This window comes from Eleutherodactylus coqui, chromosome 2, assembly GCF_035609145.1.
Source record: "Eleutherodactylus coqui strain aEleCoq1 chromosome 2, aEleCoq1.hap1, whole genome shotgun sequence".
NCBI classification, from domain to species: domain Eukaryota; kingdom Metazoa; phylum Chordata; class Amphibia; order Anura; family Eleutherodactylidae; genus Eleutherodactylus; species Eleutherodactylus coqui.
Window position 1 is genome coordinate 247,285,338 of NC_089838.1, and position 21,246 is coordinate 247,306,583.

General features: G+C 42.3%; 1 protein-coding gene across 2 annotated transcripts in view; it reads left to right on the plus strand.

The window, feature by feature from the left end:
* The window catches only part of RLBP1 (retinaldehyde binding protein 1), a 35,028-nt gene extending 18,825 nt beyond the window's left edge, over positions 1–16,203 (plus strand). For both annotated transcript variants that reach the window (XM_066592805.1, XM_066592804.1), the window contains exons 5-8: positions 2,922–3,100; positions 3,428–3,586; positions 5,485–5,595; positions 12,677–16,203. In XM_066592805.1, the coding sequence (XP_066448902.1) occupies positions 2,922–3,100; positions 3,428–3,586; positions 5,485–5,595; positions 12,677–12,835 (608 nt within the window). In that variant the 3' untranslated portion in view covers positions 12,836–16,203. The remainder of the gene's footprint in view (positions 1–2,921; positions 3,101–3,427; positions 3,587–5,484; positions 5,596–12,676) is intronic.
* Positions 16,204–21,246: the final 5,043 nt, after the last annotated feature.

Below are 21,246 nucleotides of genomic sequence, written 5' to 3' on the forward strand. Positions count from 1 at the left end.
GAAACCATGACTCCAGATGTCTCCAGCTCAGCCTGGAGTCCTTGGGATATTGTACCTGGTCTCTTTACCACATTCCAAACCAGATTTCTTAGGATTCTTTCATCAATTAATCTTCATTCTGCTTTTATGAGCAGCAAACGTCTTAATGGCTTTTCAAACTGTTGATGCTGAGGTGCCAAGGTTTTTGGAGATATTCTTGTACCGTTTAGACTGTTTGTGATTGGTAATAATAGGATTTCTGGTCTACTCAGACAGCCATCTTGTCTTTTCCATTGTGGACAAGAAAAAGGAAAAACAATTGACCTTTTTACGCACAAAACCACCAATCATAGGGTATTTAAAGACATCTGAGCACTTACAAGGTGGGAACAGAGGAGTCTAATTTCTAATTAATCACTGGTTAATCTGATTTTATCATTTATCATTAGTCGTGTCATAGCATTGTTGTCCAGCTCACCATGTGGACAAACCTCCTGTTGGGTGCATGGACACCACCAAAAAAATAAAAGCAGAAACTCTGGCATTTTAAGGACTCTAGTATAAAAACAAAAGTCTTTATTTAAATAATATGCAATAAAAACATCTTCCAAAACAAATGCTATGAATAAGACCTCTGTTTGAAACGCGTAAGCTTTGTTTTAGAAGATGTTTTTATTGCATGGTATTTAAACAAAAACCTTTTTTTTCTTGTTATTGACTTTTAATTATGAAGTTACAAAAAAAATAACAATGAGTGTAAAAATAACAGCGTTACATTATATAAAAAATATGAACATCTCGTAAGCATATACAGTAACAGAAAAAAAAGCTATAAACCCAGTGAAGCTCTTGACAAAGACAGGACTATGCATGATGCAACATTACATCATTTTCCTCAAATTTTAGTCTTCTTGCAGGGATTTCCTTCAGGTGTAGTAGTGCCTTCCCTCTGTCCAATCTTTAGAGCTTCTCCCTTACTTATAGACCATTGTCAAGATATTTGTTGAGGCAGGATATAATGAAAAGAGAAAAGTTTTCTTATACCAATGTTAATCTTAACATTTAACACCTAATTGTGGACTAAAAAACCCCAACTCTCATCTAGAAATGGGAATAATCAAAATTAGAAGTAGAGATATAAGAAAAATCTAAAGGTTCAAATCATAAATTGGGATCCATCGTAGAGGGACCGTCTATTTTAAATTTCCCTAACTGACCTGCATTTTCCAAGCAGTATGTGTAAAGGCAGAGTCTGAATCTGATTTCTCATTGAATCAGTCAGCTCCTGTTAACCCCTTCACCTACGCTCCCCTTCATATCATATATTTTTTGTGTGACTGGAGGTACTTTTACAATAATGCACCTCTTTTTGTGCAGTCCAGTTTTTGGCACTACTATTCTCCATTTTCACCACCTTGCCCCTGATGATCAACAGCCAGAGAAACGCGTTGGACATCTTTTCGACTGAGCATTTTTTTGACTTCCCTTTGTGTGAACGGAAGCCAAGCACAATTTTACTAACTGCATGCTACTTTGCAAGACTTCAAACATTTGGGCTATTAGTGCTATGTGTCTTTTTTAAATGTGGTTAAGGTGATATATCTGCACTTTGTACCCCCATGCACCACCACGTATGATTGGCGTATTGAGACAGGTGACCGTATAAGTACAGTGGCAGCTAATAGGAGTTCATGTTTGGCATTCTTTGATTAGAATTGATCTACAGGAACCTCCACATTACATCTGTGGGCTGCCCTTGCTCTTTGGAGTCTAGTCTTGACCAATCTCGTTCCCCAAAGGTTTTTACTAACCCTATTGACGTTACTGTATATCTGGACCTTCTTGTTATTTCTTTCTTTTTTCCTCTTTTTGTGAGGACTCTAAGGCCCCCTGTCTACCGGCGTTGCGGTATCCCGCGGGGAATCTCAGCTGCGGGAGCCGCCGCCCCGGGAGCAGGAGCCGGCACACAGTTCTCCGCAGGTCTGCCTATCTGACAGATAGGCTGACTGCGGAGAATCAGTGCAATTCGTATCATTCTTGCCGGCCGCGAGCGGGGAATCGCAACAATTCTCTGCTCGTGGACACGGGGACGGCGCTTTTCATAGCAACGCTATGGAAAGCTTCAGCCTGCGTGATTCGCCGGCGAAATCACAGCCATAGACAGGGGGCCTAAGGGCTTCTTCTCACTGGCAAAAAAATCGTGCGATTTTCTCATGATACGAGAGGGAGTGAAAACGCATGATTATGAAACCAATGATTTTCAATGGTTTCATTCTCATTTGCAATGTTTTCACTCCTGTGATGGTGTGTAAAAAAAATTGCAGAACGTTCTACGCTTTTGAGATATCGCCCATTGCTTGCAATGGGGCCGGCGTCAGCATCACCCCGCCCCATTGAAAACAATGAGAGAATATCAGGATCTCCTGCTGCAGCTGTAACGGGAACCCCCGCAGTGATGTGAGGCTGTTTCCATATAAAAACGCCTGGCTTCAAGGGGTTTTCAGAAAGATTGCGAGGGCGATATCGGGCCATGATTCAAGGATTCATGCCAGTGTGAAGGAAGCTTAAAGGGTAGTTTTGTGCTAAAAAAAAATTCCCATAAAATCTCCTTCTATCCCTGAGGGTCTGTACTTAGTTTGCACAATCTAAGGGCCTATGTTGCTTGGTTGGCCTACCCTTGACATCGAGTGAGGGAAAAACTTATTATATAACCACGATTGAGTCGGCCTACCTCCTAGTGTTTCCATAATACACTACACTACAGTTTTAATTGTATTTAATAAAAATGTATAGTTCTAGGGTGTTCTGTGACTTCACCTTTGGTGATTTCTACCGAATGAACACAAAAACCATCTATTGAATCATTCCTCCATTTATGTACCCAACGGACATCTTTCCAAGCGGAACCTTTTATATTAATTTATCCACTATCTTTCCAACAGGCTATGTAAATTTCCGCCAGCAATACCCTGAGCTCTTTGAGAACCTCACACCAGAGGCGGTAAGAAGTACCATAGAGGCTGGTTACCCTGGGATACTGAGCAGCAGAGACAAAAATGGCAGAGTGATCCTACTTTTTAATATTGAGAACTGGGACTACGAGGAGATCACATTTGATGAGGTTTGTGGCACTGTGTATTTTTTTGTGTAAATGACTGCCAAAATTCAAATTAAATCTCGGTGTCAGTGAAGGGGAACTAATCTGGCCCTTTTTGGGAATATTAGATGCTTGGGAAAATTCTTGTGAGGCATTACTGCCTAGTTCTTCTGTGTATGGGCATAAACAATTGAAATCTAGCAAAGCCCCTCAATGAAGCTGTTGCCACAGTTGCTGTTGTCCTTCTTGCCATTGCCCTGTTTTAGACAATGCAGCTATCTGCCAAGAAGACCAGTGGTGCTCTTCCTCATGTCATTGTGGTGTATTTAAGCTATTAACATTCTGTTTCAGATCCTCCGTGCATACTGCATTATTCTGGAGAGCCTCTTAGAGAATGAGGAGACCCAGATCAATGGCTTCTGCATTATAGAGAACTTCAAAGGATTCACAATGCAACAGGCATCTGGTATTAAACCCTATGAACTGAAAAAAATGGTGGACATGTTACAGGTACAATAAATACACTGAATGTTATGAAGCAATGCATTTGTAATTAGAGGAACAATCCATTGAGATATCCACCATGTGGTTGTTCTATTGCCTAAGGCATATAGTAGGAGTTAGATATGGAATTTTAGAAGTAGTCGTTTCCCCATCGCAAGGTCTATTCAGGGTTGGCTTCAAGGATTGTTGCACAGGGGGCATTGCATGTTTCAGCTGAAGGGGGCGCCACTGATTTCCTGTGATGCGGAATTTGTGACCACTAAAATCCTAATAGTCAGCCGAAGCATTAGGCACTATATAAATCTGTTATTAGGTTAGGTATGCTACTGATATTCGGTTGCTATATATTGGCTTATTTGAGCATTGTATACAGTATTTACTTAGGGCGCCTTCACACTGGTGAGAAAATTGCGCGATTTTTGCGCGATGCGAGACTGAGTAAAAATGCAGAATTATGAAACCAATAATTTTCAATGGTTTCCTTCACTTATGGGATGTTATGAGACAAAAAAAATCGCAGCATGTGCTTTCTTTCTATGGTGTATGATTTTTTTAATCTCCCATGTTTCCATGTCGAGCCTCCTTTTTATCGCATCTCAAAGCACGAACTTGCGATTTTCAGGCAATGTGTTTTTAACATTAGAAAGTCCTTTTGACTTTCGTGCTAAAAAATTGTCGCAAAATTGCCTGATAAAAACGTGCAAGAAAATCGCAAGCAGCAGCAATATTTTAGCAAGAAAAAGCAACACTGATGCTCAAAAATCACAGGAAAAAAATATGTGATTCTGCCGCGATTTTCTCGCAGCAAAATCGCGGTCGCTAATGTGAAGGAGCCCTTAGGCATCGTGGGGCTACTTTATGCACACTATACGGAATATGTTTTTGCAGTGCTAGCAAAAAGAACCACATTCAGCGTAAAGCTATCCTGTCTATTTCTATATATACTGTTCTTGATGTGTGGACACTTCTGGTGCTAGTGGATTGATATGTTTGTTTTGAACATAGGAATAACTAATTAATTAGCAATTTGTTCTAAATACATCCAGGCTTGGAATTGAAAGCTGCATACCAATACAATATAGTTCTTTACTTCATTAATTCCTACAGGCCCTTTTACACAGAATGGTTATTGTTCAGTTTCTTGCTGGATCGTGATAAATTAAACGATAATCGTTCAGTATAATCGATGCCAGCGACTGAGCGATGAATGATAATTCGTTTGCTTATTGTTCGTCATTCAGTCTCGGCAGGCATAAAAATCAAATGACAATCGGCCTGTATAAATAGGCAGTGGTTCATCTATGTATGACTGCCTATTAGAGATGAGCGAGCGTACTCGCTAAGGCAAACTACTCGAACGAGTAGTGCCTTATGAGAGTACCTGCCCGCACATCTCTAAGGATTCAGATGCCGGCGGGGGGCGGGGAGCGGCGGGGAGAGTGGGGAAAAACGGAGGGGAGATCTCTCTCTCACTCTCTCCCCCCTGCTCCTCCCTGCTCACTCCCACAACTCACCGCTCACCCGCACCGGCAGCCGAATCTTTAGAGACGAGCGGGCAGGTACTCGCATAAGACACTACTCGCTCGAGTAGTTTGCCTTAGTGAGTACGCTTGCTCCTCTCTACTGCCTATTTACTGTGAATACAGGCAGGCGGCCAGAAGCGACCTCCAAATGCTCCGCTTCCACTCACTGAACAATTGCTCCTGTGTAAAAGCTGAGGAGCGATATCCGCTGGGACGACTGTTGGGCGCTTTAGTGCCCAACAATCTTCCTATCTAAAACGACCCTTAGTTCTGTGACAAAACCACGTGTAACTTATGTAATGGATACTACAATAATCTTCCTGTGTGATGCACTGCAATTTGGCATGAGTTGGATCATTTTAATTTGCCTTTCACCTTCAGGACTCTTTTCCAGCAAGATTTAAGGCTGTTCACTTCATATACCAGCCATGGTATTTCACCACCACTTACAATGTCGTAAAACCTTTTCTGAAGAGCAAACTACTGGAACGGGTGAGTTTTGCTTCATAAGAATTCACTATCTTTTATTTTATATAGTTACTTATTTGATAAGGTTTAAAAATGACACAGGTCTGTCCATCAATTCTACCTATAACTCTACAGTGGTGATCCACAGGAAGACAAAAACACCTATGAGGCAGTTGTGAATTGCCTCATATTAGAAGGAACAGTCATTCTCAACTCCATGTAGAGCAATAAGAATAAGGCTGGTTTCACACAGAGTTTGTCTGCATCCAGCCTTTCCATCTCAACATTACGTCTGGATTGCCAAAAAGGGTATCCAGGCATAACCTTGGATGGATCAATAGGTCTTCATTACTAAAGAGAAGACGAAAGCTGCAATCCTTGGTCTCTGTTTCAGCAGGTCTCTGTTTATTTCTAGCATTTGTGTTGGACATAATAGCACAGTTGACTACACTGTTCTGTCTGGAACAAATGCTGGAAAAGAGTGAAAACCTGCTAAAACGGAGACCAAAGCTTTGAGCTTTGGTCTCCGCTTTAGGAATGAAAGCCTATGGATTCATCCCGGGTTCTCTCTGGATACCGTTTTTGGTTGTCGAGATGGAACCCTGGGAAGGAAAGGCCAAGATTTCCAAGTGTTTGTAAATTTCTAGACAGTCTGTAACAATAGGGCACACTTTTCTAGTGTCCATAAAAACAATTTGATTCATCCACGCTTTTTTGAAAGTGGAAGGGCTTGTGTAGGTTATTGTGTTTTTACAACTCACATTGAATGCTACTAATGTGTTCACATCTGTATTCTGGGATTTAGACATATATTACTTAGAACCATTATGAATCATTATGGTTTTTCCCAAACCTTCAAGGAAAATTAGCCCTCTGATATGGCTATATGAGTACCACATAGTCAACAAATAACTAGGAGTGACGACAAGCTATTAAGTTATTATAATAATAATAATAAGAAGAAGAATATTTATTTGTATAGCGTCAACATATTCTGCAGCACTTACAAAAAGAGGGGGCTACAGATAGACAAAAGCACAAAAATACAAAAACCATGGTACATGTAGTAATCAGTTGATGGAAACAGTAGGGGTGAGGGTCTGGCTCCAATAAGCTTACATACTTCAAATAATAGGGCGGTACAGAAGGTAAAGGGGCTGGAGATGTGCAAAGTATTGCGATTTGGAGAGTGAGGGATGCCATACACATAAACAATGGTCAAACTTAAAGGAGATGTCCCGCGCCGAAACGGGTTTTTTTTTTTTTAAACCCCCCCCCCGTTCGGCGCGAGACAACCCCGATGCAGGGGTTAAAAAAACCACCCGCACAGCGCTTACCTGAATCCCGGCGGTCCGGTGACTTCAATACTTACCGCTGAAGATGGCCGCCGGGATCCTCTATCTTCGTGGACCGCAGCTCTTCTGTGCGGTCCACTGCCGATTCCAGCCTCCTGATTGGCTGGAATCGGCACGTGACGGGGCGGAGCTACACGGAGCTACACGGAGCCCCATAGAGCACAGCAGAAGACCCGGACTGCGCAAGCGCGGCTAATTTGGCCATCGGAGGCCAAAAATTAGTCGGCACCATGGAGACCAGGACGCTAGCAACGGAGCAGGTAAGTAAAAAACTTTTTATAACTTCTGTATGGCTCATAATTAATGCACAATGTATATTACAAAGTGCATTATTATGGCCATACAGAAGTGTATAACCCCACTTGCTGCCTCGGGACATCTCCTTTAAGCTGAGTGGTGGCTGACTCAGTATGACAGCAAGGGGCGGTTGATTGCAGCTAGCAGGGTTGCAGTCACTAGGACAGGACGCATGTTACCAGGCGGAGTACAGAGGGGTTTGGTTTAGGGGATGTGGTACGCCTCCCTGAAGAGGTGCGTTTTCTAGGGCACACCTGAAGTTTTGTGAGTCAGAGATTATGGATGAGGGTAGTGAGTTTTAATTGAATTCTGTATTTGACGGGCAGCCAGTGCAGTGACCGGCACAGAGTAGAGGCATCTGAGTAGCGGCTGGACAGGAAGATAAGCCTGGCTGCCGCATTTAGGATGGATTAGAGAAGGGAGAGTCTGGCACAGGGGATGGCTGATCAACAACGAGTTTCAATAATCAAGCCAAGAGTGGATGAAGGCATCAGTAAGCGTTTTTAACGTGTCCACAGTGAGAAAAGGCCAGATTCTTGCGATGTTCTTGAGCTGCAGCTGACATGTTCGGGCAAGAGATTAGATGTAGGGGGTAAAGGAGAGATCAGGGGCGAATATAACCCCAAGGCAGCGGGCATGCTGTTTGGGAGTTATAATGGCGCCACACACTGAGATGGAGATGTCAAGATGAGCTCTGTTAGTGGAGGGCGGAAACACCAGTAGGTCAGTTTTTGAGAAGTTCAGTTTTAAGTAGAGAGAGGACATAGTGTTAGAGACAGCGGACAGACAGTCAGTGATGTTTTGGAGGAAAGGTGCAGAGATGTCACGGGAAAAGGTGTATAATTGGGTGTCATCTGCGTAGAGGTGGTAATAGAGACTGAATCTTCTAATAGTTTGTCCAATAGGGGATCTGTAGATGGAGAAAAGGAGGGGGCCCCAGCAGCAAGGGAAATAGGAGGGGAGGTAGAGCCAGCAAAGGAGACACTGAATGAACAGTCAGATAAGTAGGAGGAGAACCAGGAGAGAACAGTGTCCTTCAGGCCAATGAAATGAAGCATGCTGGAGAGGAGTTTGTGGTCAACAGTGTCAAATGCTGTGGAAAGGTTGAGGAGGATCAGTAGGGAGTAATCACCCCTCGATTTGGCTGTCAGGAGGTTGTTTGACACCTTTGTAAGGGCAGTTTCTGTCGAGAGTTGGGGGCGGAAGCCAGACTGTAGGGGGTCGAGAAGAGAGTTTTCTGATAGATAGCTTATAAGGCAGCAGTAAACCAGGTGTTCTTGTTAAGATGAAGGGGAGATTTGAGATGGGTCGCTAGTTAGCAGCATCAGTCAAGTCAAGAGTCAATTTCTTTAGCAGTGGGGATATTATAGCATGTTTGAAAGAGGAGGGAAAAATGCCAGAGGTCAGAGAGAGGTTGAATTCTTATGGTGAGATGGGAGATAACCACCGGGAGAGGGACCAGAGGAGGTGTGAGGGGAGAGGGCCGTAGTGCAGGTGGTAGGGCGAGCAGAGGAAAGCAAGCTAGAGACTTTTTCCTCTGTCATTGGTGTGAGTACAGAGAGTGAGCAGGAGCTAGTACTGACGACACTAGGCTCAGGGCTAGTCTGGGATTGGGAGGTTATTTCCTGATGGATGCCAGCTCTTCAGAACTGAGATCCATCACGGGGGGCTGCAGTTTAGGGCTGAGAAGGTAAAGAAAAGACATTAAAACATAACCTTTATTATACCACTTTGAAACAATGAGGAAACTATTAATCCCTTTTATACCCTATTTACTACACTCATAGTTGTAAGTGGAGTGGCTGTCCTGAGAAGGACAACCCCGCACTGGAACTTATCCCTACACCAACCCTATTACACCCTTAAATAGGGAAGATAGATGCAAAGGGAAGCGCCTAAGACAATAAATCGAAAAATGGATCTCTCAGCAAGATGAGATCTACAAAGGCATCAACCCAATATTCAAGAAAATTTAGATATGTAGATCATCCAGTGTGATGTATTCATAAACAAGATAAATTAACTAAATGATAACCAATGACACTCTTATAAATCAGTTAGTCAAGGATACTGCATTCAATCCTAGGTGTTTTGCTCTTTTTAATCATGAGGGCGCCTCAGGGAACCAATAGACCAAGTGCAATGGTGTTATATGTAAACTATCATCTTGAATTCAATATATTCAGATACATTATCATGCTCTAATCAATCCAGAAAAAATATGCTCACTTCAAGTAAAATAATCAACAATTGAGAACCAAATATCCAACATAAAGCAGCATGCCGTATGACAAGCCCACATTGCTTCAAAAATAGAGGAGACTAAAAAGATATATCCCTCCATATGTAGGCAGATAGTATATAGTGAAGCACATAAAGAATATAAAGAAAGAATATGATGGTAAACTCACGCTCTTCACAAATAGAATAAATACTTCTGATGTTGAGATAGTGAAACGCCGTATCAGCTAGAATCCACTGTAGGACGCACGTTGAAAATGATTGTGAGCCAATGTATATGTAAACTTATCCCATTTAAATAGCAGACTTGACCTTTTCAAGCTGCTCTTATTGGTCTATGTTGGTGTCAATCATTCAAAAGTATCACGTCAGTTCTGGGATGCGGCGCCTGCGCATCTGTCTCTCATTGGCCTGCGCTAGGTGTGGTAGACTGAAATGGTGTCTGAGATCCTAATCCTGGCATGCGCTGTAACCCAAATCCCAAGCCACGCATGCATGTTTCCCAAGTGAGACCGATAGGACTGATAGCTTAAACAGGTGAGGTCTGCTATTAAAATGGGACAAGTTTACATTCACATTGGCAAACAATCATTTTCAACATGCATCCCGGAGCGGTTCCAATCTCATATGGCGTCCCTTCATTCAACATCAGAAGTATTCATTTCTATTTGTGAAGGTTGTGCGTTTATCATTGTATTCTTTTTCTACTTCACTATATATGCCTATCATTGGAGGGATATATCTTTTTGTCTCCTCAGCCTAGCCCAGCCCCCAAAATAATAATATTACAGTCAAGATACACTTGATCATTGATCATAGTAATTGAACGATGACCCATGCCTGAGTCACTGTCTGGTAGCTCAGACCCTGGCGATTCTCAACTTTTTATACCTGGTATGTTTTTAGTAACTTACTAAAAGTTTTGGTGCCGTGTTAGCCAGTAGAGCAAAGTGTGATTGTTCTCAGTGAGAGAAACCAAGTAATCTTGTAGATATGATACCTTTTACTGGCTAACAAAAATACATGATGTTACAGCGAGCTTTCGGATCCTCTATTGACCTTTCCTCAGGCTAAAATGGAACTGGTTTGGATGTGGCACATATATAATATACAAATGCAGAGAGGACACCTCCTCTTGATTGAAATACAAATTTTCACACAGAGACATTTGAGACTGTTTTGCACTCAAAACTTAAAACAACAAACAGAGCTGAGTCACTACTTAATCAGTCCATTGAGCTAAGGAATGGGACAGTTTTATGATGCGTCTTATATCTCCTTCAACCTGCACATGGAAGGAGATGCAGCACCACCTATTGGATGGTAACATCATTACAAGTCAAGTTCTGAATTTTATGAAGTTTAAAAAAATAAAAATAATGAAATGATTGGGAAGAGGACATCCCTTTTGACCTCCTTTAGACCTTTCATATTTTCCACTTATTCAAGAATCCCAGGCTGAGGTTCATTCCATTCTTGAGGGTATCAAACATGGCCATAAATTTGTACTCCCAAATTCTTTTGTGATGCTGCGACTTTAAATTGCCCTTCAGTATAATAACTATCAACTGCTCTATGCTATGTCCCTGACCACAAAAATGTTTTGCTACAGGTAATTCAGTCTTTCCCTGTTTTAATTGAGTGGCGATGAGATCTCATCCCGGCTCTCAGTTTTTGTCCTGTTTCCCCGATATAAAGCCCCCCAACACGACATTTACTGCACAGGATCAGGTACATAACATTGGACGTTTGCTACCCTCAAGAATGGAATGAACCTGAGCCCAGGATTCTAGCATAAGTGGAAAATATGAAAGGTCTAAAGCAGGTCAAGAAGGATGTCCTCTTCCCAATGATTTATTTATTTATTTTTTTAAAACTTCATAAAAATTTAGAACTTGACTTTTAAGGCCTTAGTCAGACGGGCGTTTTTTCGCGCGATTTGCGCATGCGTCCGGCGTTTTTATAAAACCATTGCTTTGCAATGGTATCGGACACATGAGCGCTTTTTATGCGCTCGTCCGATAAATTATAGAACAGAAATCGCACATCGCACCTATCTGCGATCTGCGATTCCTGTTCTCTTCTCTATATGCGCTCAATGGGGCCGGCGGCAGCAGCGCTGACCCCATTGAGAGCATATACTAGACAAATCATTCTTCTCTGCCACAGCTGTAACAGCTGTGGCAGAGAAGAATGATGTTTGCCCATTGAATTCAATGGAGCCGGCAATACAGCCGGCTCCATTGAAAGCAATGGGCTGCCGGCGATCGCGGGATGAATTGTTGGGAAGGGCTTAAATATATAAGCCCTTCCCTGCAATTCATCCAGAAATGTGTAAAAAAAAATATATATATATACTCACCTTGTCCCGGCAGTTCAGCGCTGCCTGCCGGCAGTGGGTGTGAGTGGGTGTGAGTGAGAGCTGCCCCTGATTGGTCCCTGCGCTGAGCCAATCAGGGGCAGCTCTCACTCACACCCACTCACACCCTGCTGGCCGGCCACGCTGAACTCCGTCTGCCAGGACAAGGTGAATATATATATATTTTTTATTTTTACACATTTCTGGATGAATTGCAGGGAAGGGCTTATATATTTAAGCCCTTCCCGACAATTCATCGTGAGATCGCCCGCAGCGCATTGCTTTCAATGGAGCCGGCTGTATTGCCGGCTCCATTGAATTCAATGCGCTGGACAGCTCCGGCCCGTTTCTATTGAAACGCGGCTAGGAGCAGTTTTATCGGGCGATTTTTCAGCCCCAGTCACGCGATTTGCGGATGCGCATCCGTCATGCGATCCGCAAATCGTGGCAAAAAACGCCCGTGTGACTAAGGCCTAATAATGTTGCCATCCAATAGATGTTGTTGCATCTCCTTCCATGTACAGGTTGCATTTCAATCAAGAGGAGGTGTCCTCTTTGCATTTGTATATTATATATGTGCCACATCCAAACCAGTTCCATTTTAGCCTGAGGAAGGATCAATAGAGGATCCAAAAGCTCGCTATAACATCATGTATTTTTGTTAGCCATCAAAAGGTATCATATCTACAAGATTACTTGGTTTCTCTCACTGAGAACAATACACACCTTGTAACTGACCAAACAGCACATTGATTCTGTCCCTTGGCATTTGAACAAATCTATAGGCTCTCTTTTTCTCTTATGTATTCTTAACAATTAATATGATTCATTTTGGAATGTTATATCTAACCAGGTTTTTGTACACGGGGAGGATCTTGAGAGTTTCTATAAGGAAATCGATGCTGACATCCTTCCGGCTGACTTTGGAGGAAACTTGCCAAAATATGATGGACGAATAATCTCCGAGAAGCTTTTTGGGCCAAGAAATGAATCAGAGGACACAGCTCTTTAGAGAAAATGATACGATTTACTATATGTATCTAAGAGTTAGTACGAATGCTGCAAATCTGTTACATCTGCTAGGTCTGATAGTGATAACAAATCCTCAAATGAATACTACAAAACATCAACGCACATATGGTAACTAAGATATCCATCTAATTATAATATCTATCTATGCATTATATATGTTATACATCCCTTACCATACATTCTAAGGGTTATCAGATAGTATTAAAAAAGTTGTCAGCAATACTTATGGCATATCCATACAGTATGCCATAAATGATAGATCTGACTGTTGAGATCCTCATGATCGGCAGAGCAATCATCCCATGTCTCCTACTGCTACAATGAAGCAGAAAAAAGAACGTGTAGCATATATGTTTCCCTAAAGGGGTATTCCCATCTCAGACTTTTAGGGCTAGTCAGAATATGCCATAAAAGTCTGATAGGTGCATGTTTTACATCTGTATCTCCCACTGTCTCCGGCCACCTTGAATGTGTTGGCTGGGAGGATGGTAGTAGCTGAGTACCCTGAGCTATGCTGTTTCCATAACTCCCATAGAAGTTACTGGAAGTTACTCAAACAATGTAGCACAGTGCAGAGGCGTAAATTGAAGCTTCTGGGCCCCAATACAAAATCTGTAACAGGGCCCTCAACTATAATGCTTTATTCATAGTACTGGGCTCCCTATATGGAGAAGTGGCCTTATGGGCCCCCTATGGCTCCTGGGCCATGATTGGCCAAGATGGGAAGACCCCTGCAAATCTCATAGACGTCTTTGAACAGTGATGGAAACAGTAAAGCAAACATGAGGCTAAATCCATATATTCTATAGACTTCTTGAAGGCTTGCCACATGCTCAATGCTCTGTTTCTGCTTTTGTCTAACTTCAAGGCAGCAATGTGGGACACAGAATCCCACATTTTGCCAGTCCGTTGAGGTCCGTGTGGTCATAACCCCAATGATCAGACATTTATGGCAAATACCCATTTACAACTCAAAAATGCCTAAGCTTCAACTTTTTTATAAGTACCAGATATGTTGCCACAAAGTATTTTGTATGCAAGAGTGAGCTGTGAATTCCAGGTTTGGTGACATTGCATTGTTTTTCACCTGCTCTGCTTATGCTTAAGTCATTAAAAAGTGCTGTTGACATTTCTGAAATTTAACTGGCTAAAAAGCTGAAGTATGTCGGTATAGGACACAAAAACCACTTCCAATATATGATAAAAATTTACAGCTGGGGTTACAGTATGCCATATAATACACAAGAGCAGAACAATAATGAAAGGACAATGGTTGTTACAATGAAAGTTACATTTATCTATATTCTAATATGTCATTGAGAAGATGTCAATAGTGAAAACCCATAAGCTTTATTTCCCCATGATTTCTAGTATGCCGGTGACAATGTTAATCTTCCAAGCACTTTTTCCTTTGGCTTCTCACTTGGATGTCTCCATAGCCCAACTCATGAGCCCCCAGATAAGGACAGATCAAAAGTTATGTAAATGTGAATTTGCAATTTTGTTAGGAATCCATAGAAAAGGAGAAACAAGCCATATGACGATTTGAAGCCATTGTTTCTACTTTTCATCATCCTTTGTGTATTACACAAGATTTATATAGTGGAAAAATGGTTTGTACAGTATGAAGGATTCAGCAAAAAAACATAAATCAGACAGCATTTACTCATTTGCCTTACTGGCATGTTGTGCCATGCTAACCAGCGGTTTACCTCGGGGGCAGGCTGGAGTTGCATGTGCCCCTAATGTTGAATGCCAATGAACCATACTGCCTTAAGAAGGTACTTAGACACAGGACTAGGGCAGCAAACTACGCTTATCCTGATGAAGAAAAGCCAAGCTAAGAGTCTGGTGCTGATAACTTTTACGTGTGACTAAAACAGCAGATTTAAAGGGGCTGTCTGGTTACAATTAACTTTTTCAATATAGAGCTAAATGGATTAAAACAACAAAATAAATAGTGTGTACCTGTCCTCAGCGCCGGCGATCCAGTGCTGCAGCACCACGATTCACCCAGGCTTTGTTGCCAGCGGACGTCAGATGACCACCCGTTGTCTTAGGACCAGCACTCACATCCATGATGCCAAGAGTTCTGAACAGTAATGCTGTGACCTTTGCTTGGCAAAGCAGTGGTCACTTGACTTCCGCTGTCAATAGAGACCAGGTGAAATGCCAGGCTGCAGCACTAGAGCGGCAGTGCTGAGGACAGGTGAGTACCATTTATTTAATTGTTTTAAACCTTTCGGGGCTAATTTCTAAGCAGGTAGGTCCTTTAAAGGGGTTGTCTGCCTTTTTTAACTGATGACTTATCCCCTGATGTAGTTGATAGATGGGGGTCTGCCCCTTGGGGCTTATGTCCATCAGCTGATCATCCGGTCCGCTGTCTAGTGCAGCGGGTTGAACTTCATCATCAGAGATTACCGCAGGAAGTGCCGATGCTGGCTTCACAACCATTGAAGTGGGAGTGCCGCGCTACTACTGCATTTCCTGCTTCTCTGCTGGTCATGACCTCACATCCAGTCCTGACTATCAGAAAAGTTCCAAATCAGCATGGTGCTTCCATTGATTTCATTGGGAATGATCATGGTGCCAGCACTTCCTCCCCTATCTGCTGCACTGGACAGCTGTCCAGACAATCAGCTGATGGATGGGGAGCCCGAGGGGCGGCCCCCCACCCATCAACTACTGATGACCTATCTAGAGAATATGATAAGTTACAAAAGGGCAGACAACCCCTCTAACGAGCTCCAGCCTTTTTCAGATTAAAGTCTTGAGTGTGTTTCTTGCAACCTGAGACTATAGATGAATCACCTGGCTTTATGAAATGCCAGGTGCCATAAGGGACAGGCTTGTAGAGGTTCAGCAGTCACGTGTTCCACATTAAATAATCTAATGGAGCAACATATCAGCTGTGACATAAAATAGCTGTAGTAGATAGTAAATTCTGCCCGTCGTTTAGAATGCTGTGCTGGGTGTTCCTTAGGGTGCGTTCACACGTAGCTGATTTGTGGCAGATCTGCAGCAGATTTCACCCCTTCAATTTCAGTTCAAGTTAAAAGGGTGAAATCTGTTGCAGATCTGCAGCAAAATCTTAAAATACACACCAAACCAGTTACACGTGAAAATGAACTTGGCCAATCAGGCGGTCCGCCTGCAGTATACATTGACAGTTGCTTACATCAGCCTTTATTATAAGTACAGCATTTGTCTGATATTTACGATCAGTAACTTTGCCTTGGTGACGTCATCCAACACTGTAATTCTAACTCATCTACTCAACAGTTAGACATTTGTAGGATATGAGGAGAATAGACAAGATTTTCCATAGAAACTTAAGTATGTTTTGTATGGACGCATTCTTGAAATAAAGTCTTTTAAGTACTGTATGGTATTGGCTTTTGTCTGTTTTTTTCCCTAGAAGTCTATGAAGCAATGAGTTTAGTCTTATACTTTACTCTAATGGAGAATGATCAAAGGCATATGATTGAATAAGACGTTTAATAAACATCAGACACACATGCTTATACATTAATAGAAGTTGGTGATATATGACATCAGGGTCAAATTAAATGGACATATGGCCCAAGGCCTCTAGTACTCACAAATGGTGGCACTATGATTATATGGCGGTATGTTGATGGACATTCCGGGGCACATTTACTAAGTTTGGTGTTTGATACACAGGTCTTAGTACAACGCCTGATGGAGCAAGATGCAGCACACTTATTAAGAGGATCAAGCACAGAACTAGCTGCCCATGCACCAGAAAGTCAAATCAATGCCAGCTATGAACTGGTGTAGATTTGCGGTATTATTTACGTCAGTTTCTGGCACAAATTATACTAAATATGTTTAGCTACAGGTCATGCCACTCACTTTTAGAAAAGTGCCAAGGGTGTCAGGAAAAGCTCAATGTCCGGCCATAGCATGCAATGTAAAATGATTCTTCAACGCACACGAGCGGAAATCACAGAATGCTCTATTTTCATCCAGGACTCACACGGACTGTTTCCATTGCAGTCAATGGAAATCGTCCAACCTGCGGCGATTCCGAAATGTCAATTTCGAAATCACCGTGAATCCGCATCATCGCCGACGCAGCATTCTCTGCATTGCGTATGTGCGCTGTGCATCCGCAGAACACAGGAGAAAATATTCGGACAGTTACGCGGGGGTCACTGTCCGGCACCGGGTCGGAGTCCCCTGCGGAATCCCGCATGCGTAATCCAACCCGGCCATGTGCATTCGGCCTATAACAGCAAAAAAAAAAGTTTTGAAGACAGGTGTATATCAAAGTTCTATCACTCTGCTTTGTTCAAAGTACTAAAAGGTGATGACAGGTTCCCTTTAAAATTGTGGATGTTGGTGATTAAGCTGATTGTCCGGGATAGCGCACTCCAGAGGAGAGAGATTCATCGCTACGGGTGAGAAGTTGGAAATGAATTTTATAATGCAGGGGCAACCAGTGTAATAATTGGTACAGGGTGGAGGAATCAGTGAAGTAGTTAGACAGAAAGATGACCCTGGCTGATTTGTTCAGGATGGACTGAAGAGAATAAAGTTCAGTGAGGGGAAGACCAATTAGTAGCATGTTGAAACAATCAAGCAGAGAATGGATCAGCGCTTAGCGGTTTCTACTGTGAGATAGGGATGAATCCTGGAGATGTTTTGGAGGTACAGGCAATATGAGCAAAGGAAAGGTCAGAGTCAAATATGACCCCAAGACATTGGGCGTGCTGCTGAGGAGTTATGGTGATTCCACACACAGAGATAGACATATCGGGATTAAGTGGGTTAGTCAGCGGAAACAGAAGACGTTCAGTTTTAGATATAAAGACGACATGATGTTAGAGACAGCCGACAGACAGTCACTGGTGTTTTGTAACTGTAAGGGTGTGATGTTTAGGCCGAGAGATGGTACCGAAAGCTAATTCTGCTGATAGTTTGTCCAATACGGATATGTAAAAATAGGGGAGGGGCCTAGGGCCAAACCCTGAGGAACCCCAACAGCAAGGGGGAAGAGAACACATACAGCTTGAGGGCTCTTTCACACGAGCGGATATATGGCGACAGCTTTTTTTTACATTTTCACGCCTGCTCCGTATAAGCGCCTGAATGAGTGTTTTTCCTCAATCACGGCCAGCATTTTCTTGACCATTCACATGACCGTGAGCATCATTTTCAGCGAAACAATACGCCATACCCCGGCAAACCCTCGCTCTGCCAAAATCCTTGGGATGACTTCCAGTGCCTATATAGAGGGACCTGTAATCTTTTCGCAGCATTGGAAAAATGCCTCACCCTTCTTTTTCCCTGCTCCCATAGAAGTCTATAGGACCCGCAGGCGTATATTGGCCAAGGCATAGTTCCAGCACTATCTTTTTTGCCACTGTATATACGCCGGACGTATTTCAGCCACTTATGTTCCATCTTTCACGGTGCTGACGTATTTACGCGTCATATAATCGCCCATGTGAACGAATGCATTGGGAACCAATGTTTCACATGGGTAGCGTATATACGCCCGGGCGTGAAAACGCAACATATATGCGCTCGTGGGAATGAAGCCTGAGAATGATACTCTGAACAGCAGGAGGAGAATTAGGGGAGTAGTATTCTTCAGGTCTATCGAATGGAGCATACTGAAGAGGACCTGGTGGTCTACCTGCAGGCAGACCTACGGTGTCAAATCATGCAGAAAGATCCAGGAGGATCAGTAGAGAGTGATTTCCATTAGATTGAGCTGGCAGGAGGTTGCTTGATACTTTTGTAAGGAAGGTTTTTGTAGAATTTAGAGTACGAAAACTAGATTGTATGGGGTCAAGAAGAGAATTTACAGAGAGGTAGGTGATTAGATGAGAGGAACTGCCTCTACTATATAGGGGTTGCCATAGGGGATTGTATAATCTTCAAGACGCATTGATATAACTGAAGCACCCAACAATCGTAATGGTTAATATTTATATATTTCTCCAAAATAATAGAGTAGTAGTTTTATACATCCATTTGTAAGACATCGGAATGTAGTCTGGTACTAACTCAATGAGGTATTGACTCTGCAACATGTTTAAAGCGTATTTTCTGGAAGACCTTTTGCCATTTGAACTCTAAGCCCAAACTAGTGCGGTGGCAGTCTAGTTCCAGGAGCTTTTGCTTCTTTTAAAAAGCACTAGGTATTTTATAGACACATTATACAGTTGCTTTAGATTATACACATATGGGAAATATAAAAAAGGTTAAGTAAGACAGCTTGTGGGGGATGGGTACATCATCTTATCATATCTGTGCAATAGAACGCCTATGCAAATAAGGGAGATGGAATAAATCCTCTACAATGCCACCTCTTGAAAGGCAGCATTCCTTTAAGCCAAAGTCAGACTTTTTATACAAGCCTTGTTACAATGACCGGGAATTAAAAGCAAAGCCAGAGTCCCGGTCATTGTAACAAGGGTTGTATAAAAAGTCTGACTTTGGCTTGAAGGAATGCTGCCTTTCAGTAGGTGGCACTGTGGAGGATTTATTCAATCTCCCTTATTTGCATATTACCCAGAGGAGCGTGCATGGCCATTTGAGTCTCCTCACTTAGTTTATAGTATAGTTGCTCTCCCTAAGGAGAAAAGCTAGTGTTTCTGACCATAGAATGCCCATATCATGCTCCATAGTCTTAGATTACGAGAAGGCAATTGAGAAGAAAAAAAAAGCAATGAATAAGGTGACAGTAAATTTTGAGTAAATTGCACTTATAGGATAAATAAAAATAAAAGTAACGCCTTGGTAAGGACTGTAGTAGCAAGACGGTCATGTATTCAGGTGGAGTACACATGCTGAAAAAAGTCAGACATTATACTATTATGTTTTTCAAGGAACCATGGCAATCTGGCGTTAAAAGTGGAAAAGTGTAAATTGAGTGAAAAGTTAAAAAACACATTATTATTGTGGAAAAGCCAAAGATGTAACTGATCCCGGTGATTTATGGTGTCGGGCCATTTTCTAATGTGTCTACAAATATTCATGCCAGGAGTTAAATGAAGCAAAAAATCTGCACTATAAATGACAACTTCAAATGCATTTATTAGAATTTCAGCACAGATATCGAGTACCCAATAATGGCACCGTGTGCCAAGGAGAGACTTCTCCCCGACGACTGCTCATATGGAAATGTCCTGAAGATACTCAGAAACAAGTGTAAATGGGCCAAAACTATGATTAGAGTCAACTATTTAGGTTAGAGCTCTGTGTGACCACAGTCTAAAAATCAGGACGGTCAGAAAAAGATGGCTACTGTGTCCCATAGTATGTGTACAGTGTTTTACTTCACTACACATCTTGACTAAACAGACAAATGCATTGCCGTGAACACTTGCATAAATAAGGGAAAGGTTAAAGGGGTTCTCTAGGAATCTGTTCATTAAGAGAGCACTAGAAGAAATGGGCAGCTTTAATTGCTGTGGACCTGGTGTTCCTGAGCTCCCCCAATATGGCTTTTTCAGCTTAAAAGGGTTTCCAGGGAGAATACTACTGATGACCTATGATAGTTCATCAATAGTTGATTGGCTGGAGTCTATTGCTCAGGACCCTGATCGATCTGTAGGCACAGCTCTCATTGAAATCAACGTGAGCTGTGCCTGCAGTTACAAGCGCCGGCCACTACACATTGGTCGGCTTGAGACTTTCGCTGCTTTCGTTCTGACCTGAGTGTAATTGCGGCGCTGACAGCATGCACCCGCTTAGCGGATCGGTCGGGGTCCGGAGCGCGGACCCCAGCGGATCAACTATCGATGACCTATCCTAAGGATAGGTTATCAACGTATTCTCCCTGGAAAACTTCTGCCTGGCTTCTTTAATTCCTAATATGATATCTTCAAAGTATCATTTTAAATAGAAGGTGGTTTATTGGTAGAGATGAGTGACTGCTGTACACAAGGTTGGTAACCTTTCAGCACCAACACCATTGCTTATCACTGGCGCAAATAAATCTTTATCAAAGCGAGACGGAGGAGACATGGCATTTCTTCACTTGGTTCAAAGATTCAGCTCAACCTAGCTTTGTATTTAAATACTCTAGGCTTGATATCTTGCTCTCCCTCCTAACAAAAACTATGTCCATTACTTCCTGTCTGTGCCACTTGCTGACTGGAAGGGGTGTGAATTATAGAAAAAGGTAAAGAAACCGTAGATGGACGAAGTCCTTATATTAAGTAAAGGGCGAAAATAATAGAAGAAAACCAAGCATTAATGACTGAGTTGACATAGTGTTGACTGGTGGAAGTCCTCCATGGTCCTCTTGTTTCTCATCTTTGGTTCTTTCCTACCCTGGTCCATCTAACTCTTTTAAGAAGATCATAACATTCATGACTGTAAGAGGGGTAAAGTCCCTTGCAAGAAGAAAGT